General features: G+C 39.8%; 1 protein-coding gene across 5 annotated transcripts in view; it reads left to right on the plus strand.

Moving 5' to 3' along the window:
- Window positions 1–7,830, plus strand: part of Ncoa6 (nuclear receptor coactivator 6) — a 74,982-nt gene that overhangs the window by 60,526 nt on the left and 6,626 nt on the right. For all 5 annotated transcript variants that reach the window (XM_005384823.1, XM_005384819.1, XM_005384820.1 and 2 more), the window contains 2 exons: window positions 999–1,035; window positions 5,330–5,475. In XM_005384823.1, the coding sequence (XP_005384880.1) occupies window positions 999–1,035; window positions 5,330–5,475 (183 nt within the window). The remainder of the gene's footprint in view (window positions 1–998; window positions 1,036–5,329; window positions 5,476–7,830) is intronic.

A 7,830-nucleotide genomic window follows, 5' to 3' on the forward strand; every position in this document is an offset into this window, starting at 1 on the left:
AAAAAAAAAAAAAAAAAAGAAAAAAAAATTTAAGCCAGACACTGTAACTTCACTGTCTTAAGGAAGTTAACATGTACTCATGGAGCCAAGGGTATAGCTCAGTGGCACAGGCACCTGCCTGGCAAGCACAAAGGGGTTCTGAGTTTGATTCCCATTACAAATAAATAAAAAAATAAAAAAAATAAGTAAGTAAGTACTTAGTAGGGCAGCTTAGTTATCTCATTGAGTATGAGGTACTACATTCCCTAAAGGGAGGACAGGTGCAGGGCTGTGGGAGGTCAGGGGTAGGAGAGACCCCTACTATCTAATATATCAAGGAGGGCCCTTGTAGAATCTGGAGCTACCTGAACATGTATGTGAAGAAAGCAGATGTTTTTCTGCTGGTCCTGAGAAGTTTTTGGTAAGCTTATAGGGTGCTCATTGGTGCAAAATTCTGCTAGACAAATTATCTAGATTGTCTTTTGGAGGGTATCACTGGAAGGTTGAGGAGACGAGTATACTGGAGTCTGTGGGCAGTTTCTCAAAGCAAGGTATGCTGTCATCTGACACTCAGGAAGTTGTTTGAAGGAGCATGCATCTTTAACAGGTGTTAAAGACATGTTTGAAGACTGCTGTCTCTAAAAAGAAGTGCAAGAGAAGGGAGATGTTTTAAGAATGAAAACAATCTCTTGTACGTGAAAAAAGAGGCTTACATTACTAACCGAGTTGTCACTGGGTGAGATAAGAGCTGAGCAGCTTGAATTTAGCTCTGTTGATCCAGACAGGATTATTTCACAGTGTGAAGTAGAAATAAAAATAAACCAAATAAGTTCCCCAACAAGCCAAACTGGATCAGTGCCGACTTTGTCTCCGTACCATGTAGAGTGAGAATCCCCTTGGACTGGGCCTCTTACCCTAAGTAAGACATTCAGAATTCTCAGAAGATGCCTAGCTTCTTCCTATGAACATGTATACCAGCAGCTTCTACATCTCATGTCTGTCCTTTGTATTTTTTACAGAACTAGAAGTAAATGCTGCCATCGTCTCTGGACAAAGGTAAGATGATATTTCTATAGACTTGACCTTGACCATGTCTAAGCCTCTTTTAAAAATATCAGCTTTCTCAGGCTTTAAGCCTCTCCTTACCTTATCCTTTTACTGCACTCTTGCATCAGTCTGTCTTTACTGCTCCATAGAGAGCTGCCATGTGTCCTAACATCTGAGAGGTAACATTTCTCTTAATAAAATCTGGTGGATGAATTTCTACCTTTTATGTTTGTTCAGAAAACTGAAAAAAAATAACATCTTCACTCAACATAGTAAATAATGTTTAATGTGTAGGAGCGGTTGTTCTCAATGTCATTAATAATAGCCTTTGTGAGCTAGGTGTGGTGGTGCACACCTGTAATCCCAGAAATCTGGAAGGCTGAGGCAGGAGAATCATGGGTTCAAGGGCAATCTAAGTTACATAGGGAAACCCTGTGTAAGAAAGAAAGAAAGAGAGAGGGAGCAGGGAGGGAATGAAGGGACAAGAGAAAAGGAAGGAAGGACAGAAGAAAGTCAGTCCTTGCATCTACCTTCTAAGGAATAGCTGTTTGATCCTCAAAACAAAACCAGGCAGGGTGCAGGGTCTGACCCCAAAACCCATGCTTTGTTCTGTTAACTGTGCTACTCCATATAACCTAATAAAATGAAGAATATTTGTGGCTTGAACATCATTAACCCCATGGAGAGGAGTGTGAGCTTCCAAAAGTCATCTCATAAAGCAACTGAAGTTGTCTGCTCCTACAGGTCATCACTGGGAGGTTGAAAAAGAGGGGAACATAAGTAAGATTCACAATGTTTAAAAGGATTACCCTCCCAGCACTCAGGAGGTTCAGGCAAGAGGATCACTGCAAGGCCAGCTTGTACTCAAACCCCCTCCCCACCCAAAAAAGTTACTCATATTTGTGTAACAGCTTAGCTTGTAAAAACACCTTCATGGTCATTTTTCTATCAGCCTTGTAAGGAAGTAATAATAACCAGGATTTATCTGAACGCCATTCCTTGCCATGCTCTGGACTGTAAGCTCTCTAGATGTATTATCTCACTGAATAAATTTGAATAAATTCTTTGCGCAGTTTTGGTGGTTTTTTTTGTTGGTTTTTTTTTGGTACCAGGAATCGAACTCCGGACCTTGCACTTGCCAGGCAGAAATTTGAATAAATTCTGTCTAATAGATAAGGACTCTATAAAGTTCAGAGAGGTAAACTAAATTGCTCAAGGTCATAGATTGAACAAATGGTGTAGGTGAAATTCAAACCAAGGCCTTCTGACTTCAGAATCTTGGCATTTGACCCATGTATTGTGATAGATAAAAAATGGAGATTTATAGATCAAGAATCTGGAACATAGAATTAAATATCATGGCTTGTAAATGTATATCCTGCTTGACCCCTGGTCATCTGATTCCATGTTCATTGCTACTTGCTATACTACTCTGCCTGTCTAGTTTTATCTGGATTGAGTTCATATTTTAATTTATTTGCATTTCTCAATATACCCTAATTATTTGTCTAGAGAAAAAAGTCAGTAAGACCCAGAAAACTGTGCAGGTAATTTGTTTCTAGAGTTGTCTGACTATAGGCCATATAAACATGAGGACAGTACGGCCATGGCTTTTGTTTCACCAGGAAAAAGAGGCCCCTTCCATTAGGAATCTTCCTTCCTCAAGAATCTGATTGTTTTCCAGGCTCCCAGCCAGAAACCCATCCTTACAACCTCTAAAAGGAAGTGTTAATCCCCTTGATTTAGTAATTCCATCCTAGCCCTCGTCTGGCCGGCCTCTCTTTTACTTGCCATGGCTTGTAGTTGGATATGGAGCAGCTGTTACATTTAAAGTTAAGGTAGTGAACAGTCCAGCCCAATTCCCAGCCATAGTACAACTAGCAGTGGGTCTTCTGGCACAAGTGAACAGGGAGGGGTAGAGATAATTGATAATCAGACCATGGTTTGTGTCCCTAGGGAACTCAGAATCTGGTAGAAGGCATTAGACATTAAAATAACTTGCTTAGCTGGCATGGTGGCACATGCTTTTGTAATCCTGGCACTCTAGGAGGCTGAGGAAGGGAATCACAAATTCAAGTCCAACCTGTACAGTTTAGCAATTTGGCAAGACTGTCTCAAAGTGAAAGAGCTTGGCAGGTGTGGTGTTGCACAGCTGTACTCCCAGGATTTAAGAGGCTGAGGCAGGAGAATTGCCATGAGTTTGAGGCCAGCCTAGGATACATAGTGAGTTCAAGCCCAGTCTGAATTACATAGCAAGAACCTGTCTCAAAAAAACAAAATAAATAAAATAAAAGGGCTGGGAATGTAGCTCAGTGAGAAAGCCTTGCGTTCAATCCCCTGTACTGGGGAAACAAATAAACATACTGTACAGTCATGGTGCTCAAGTATGCTATATAGTCTTTGAACCCAAAAGATAAAAGAGACAATTCTGCTTGGGGAGTGAAGTATCCAAGAGGTGGCCTTTGACCGTTTTGCTGTTTTGTTGCATTAGTAGTATTTTTCAGTTCCATGCCTTGTGAACAAATGAATAAGCTGTTTTTCCCCTAATGATTTTTTGAACTATGAAAGTAGTAAAAGTTATTAAAGAAACTTTGTAATTCAAACCAGAGAATCACAAAGAAGAAAATAACTCACCAGTAAACAGTATTCTTACAATTCAACAATATTAGGTCAGGCGTGGTGGTGCATGACTGTAATCCTAGCCCTCAGGAGGCTGAGGCAGGAGAATCACCACAAGTTTGAGGCCAGCCTGGTGTACATAATAAATTCAAGGCCAGCCTGAACTGTGAGGTGAAACCTGGTCTCAAAAAGAAAACAAGAAAACTCTCTGTATATATTTTAGTTCATCTTTTAGCCCTATTCACAGCATATGTATACAGATAGAGATACATCAAGTATATCTACACATCTCATACCCATTCATGTATGGTTGCGTATATACTCAATATATATCATATGAAAATAAAATAATACTGTTCAAAATGTTGGTAACTTTTTTCCCACTTAGTAACATATCATGAATGGTTTGTGTCATAAAATAATCTTCCACCACATGATTTTTCATGATTGCATATAGATGTACCATAATTTAGTTAACTATTATGTTGGGCATGTAGGTCTTCTATTTTTACTAGTACAGATAATGTTTTAACATCCTTGTGTGTAGAGCTCTGCCTGTAAAAAAGAGATTTGTTCCCTTAGGTACCTGGAAATGGAGCTACTAAGGCAGAGAATTGCACTATAGTTTCTCAACCTCATTATTGTTGTCATTTTTGACCAGATAATTTTAGAGGACTGTCTCATGCATTATAGGCTTATGGTAGTCTTCCTGGCCCTTGCCCAAGTCATGACAATCAAAACTGTCTCCAGAAGACTGGGGTTATAGCTCAGTGTTAGAGTCTATGCTTAGCATGTTTGATAACCAGCATTGAGGTGGGGATAGTGGGGTCCAGACATTGCTAAATGATCTCTAGAGGCAAAATTGCCCCTTTTTGAGAGCCGTTAATTTAAATAATGTATACTCTTTTATCAAAAGTATATGAAAATGTTTTTGACCCTACATCCTCAATAACAATGTCACTAATTTTAAACCTTTGCATAGTAAAAAATGAGGCTTGGGATTTGGACAGTCAATATACTTAGCAGTATAGTGTGACTATATTCCCATAATGTGACTTGTAATGTGCCATTATCTGACCATACCTCATAATTTTTTAGACTTTAGGTGCTATTTTGAGCTAGTGGCAATTTTCTAAGTTTTAGATACTATTTTGAGTTAGTAGCACTTTTCAGATACATTAAAGACCTTTTTCATGGCTATAAAAAATTACAAAATCCAAAATCTTAATTTTTGAAGGGTAATGTTATTACTTTAAAAAGATGGATAAGGAAGTTTTTTTTGGAGGGGGCAAGCTTTTTATGTCTTTCGAGTTTTTGAGAGAGGATGTTATTGTGTAGTGTAGGTTGGCTTTGAACTCACCATGTAGCCCAGGATGGCTGTGAACTCCCAGCAAACGTCATGCCTCAGCCTCCTGAGTGCTAGGCCACCACTCCTGACTTAGGTCTTTACCTATTTTTCAACAACTTCAACAGCATTACATTTTAGTATTTTGTTGTTATTATTATAACAAACTAGACTCATTTTTAATTTCTCAATAGTATAGAGGGTAATCATGCTCATCTTTCCCAGGATTGAATATTTTCTCTGCAGAATGACTACATTTTTCTTCATCTCCTATTTTATGCATGAAACTTTAATAGTTCCTCACCTCCTTGGAAACTTTGTGCTTCCTTTTGTCAACAGTGAGCCAAAAGAGTTAGCTGAAAAATCTAAAACCCCAAGCCGAAGAAACTCCAGAACTGAAGAGCCTACTGTCGCTTCTGAAAGTGTGGAAAATGGACATCGTAAGCGATCCTCTCGGCCTGCTTCAGCCTCCAGTTCTACTAAAGGTTAGCATTGTGACAATGGTGTCTTTCATGGGTTACATAGAGCAACAGGAGGGACCTCATCCCAGCAATAGGGAATGTTTTCCTCCATCATTTTTCTGTTCTTAAATCTGTCAGGTTACTTTGACTTCTACTATTTGGTATTCATTTTACTATGTTTTCTGTGTGTGTACACAAGAGTACAAGCAGTACTGGGGGAAAAAAAGAACCAAACTGGTTGATCTTTCTTTTTTTGTTTCTTCCTTTCTTCCTTCTTCTGTGCTGGGGATTAAACCTAGGGCGCTGAACATTTTAGGCAAATACCCAGCTCTGGTATCACTTTAAATTCATGATCACAAAAAAAAAAAAAAAAAAACAAGAAAAAAGGGGACTGGGGATTTAGCTCAGTGGCAAAGCTCCTGCCTGGCAAGCACATGAGTTCGATTCCTGGTACCAGAAGAAAAACAAGAAAAAAACAAAACAAAACAAAAAAATTCATGATCACCGACTTCAGATAGTTTCTAAATACAGCTCATCCATTTTTCTATGTTTTTGTGGCCAACTTTTTCCTACTGTCTACTCTTTTCAAACTCCTGACTCCCATTTTTCCTCCTTCTCAGTAGAGACCCTTACCTCTTCACAGAGAAAATAGAACTCTCTCAACTTTCTACTGCCAAGACATAAATCTCTAACTATGATAGCTTCCTTTGTTCCTGCATAGATAGAGCAACTGTCCCTCCCCAACTCCAAGGCTAATTGCTCTAAGTATGCTTTTTGTTTTTGTTTTTTTGGAACAAGGTCTCACTATATAGCCCAAGCTGGCATCAAACTCACAGAGATCCCCCTGCCTCAGCTTCTGAGTGCTGGGATTACAGGCATGTGCCAGCATGCCCAGCCCCTGCCTTTGGTTTTGATCCTATCCTCTCTGACATCAAGAACTTTACACTAGAAACTTTCTCTTCTCTGTTGACTGCTAACTCCTTTTTAAGTTAGCTCCTCTCTTGGCTTCTGTGACCCAGAACTCTTATTTTCTGCTGTTTCTCTGACTGTTCTTTCTCTGTCACCATACCTGCCCAGTATGTGTTGGCTTTTCTCGGACTTTAATACTGAGTCACTTCTTCTCAACTTATATTTTCCCCTAATTGATCTTATTTATATCCCCTTTTTTAGTTATAACCTTTTATAGATGACTCAGGAATTTTTATTTGGAGTACAAAATCCTAGAGGTCGTAGACAATTGCTTGTACAACCTTAACAGGACCTGACAATCTATATATCTGAAACCAAACTCAAGATTTTTCACCTCTGCTGTCAGATCTTCTGTCACTGTTTTCCATGTTAGTGAATTGCAGCACCATCTATCCATTAGGTCAAGCTCCCCTGACACCTCTTGTCCTCATCAAATCAATTGCAAGAGTTTCCCATTATATCTTGGGTGGCTCAAAGCCAACCACTTCTTTCCAATTTCACTGCTGCTCTCTTAAAACCATTCAATGATTTGCCATTGGAATTAGAAGTGTAAGTGTCTCAACAGGGCCCACACAGGGTCCTAGATAGTGTGGACCCTGTCATCCTGTCTTACGGTCATCTTGTCTCCCTCAGCAACTCAGACATGCTGTTCTCATCCCTCTCATCCCAAGGTCTGTCCAGACATAGCAGCTATTCCAGGGGACAGGCACTTTTCCTGCTCTTGCTATTTATCTTAGCTCACTGTCAGTGCTGTGAAGGGTCATCACACCAGGTTCTTCTCTCACATAATGACAGACCTGTAACTTTATGCTTATTGGTGTGATCAGTAATACGTATATGCTGTTAAAGCAGGAAATCATGTCTGGTTCTGCTCACCATTGTATCCCTGGTCTCCAATACAGAAACGTGTCAGTCAGTAATAACTAAATGGATAGCCATCTATGAAAAATGCTGGGATTTCATAGTGAAAACAGTTTCTGTGTTCACCACATTGAAAGATAAACACTAATACTATGTATTAAATGTTAGAAGCCGGGCATAGTGGCCCATGCCTGTAATCCCAGCACTTGGGAGGCTGAGGCAGGAGGATCATTGCGAGTTTGAGGCCAGCCCGGGCTACAAAGTGAGCTCAAGTTCAGCCTGAACTGCTTAGTGAGACCCTGTCTCAAAAAGAAAAAAAAAAAAAAAATGTTAGATGCTGTGATGATACAGTTATGTGATACTGTCAGAGCATCTGGCAGGAACTTTGTACCTCTACCAGGTTAGGGAAGACTTTTTGGAGAAAAATATGTTTGCGCTGTAAAGAATAAAAGGGGAGGGGCTGGGGATTTAGCTCAGCGGCAAAAGCGCCTGCCTGGCAAGCGCAAGGTCGTGAGTTCGGTTCCCGGTACCGGAGAAAAACCAAAAAAA

The sequence above is a fragment of the Chinchilla lanigera genome, unplaced genomic scaffold, assembly GCF_000276665.1.
Source record: "Chinchilla lanigera isolate Chin_1 unplaced genomic scaffold, ChiLan1.0 scaffold00021, whole genome shotgun sequence".
Lineage (NCBI taxonomy): Eukaryota > Metazoa > Chordata > Mammalia > Rodentia > Chinchillidae > Chinchilla > Chinchilla lanigera.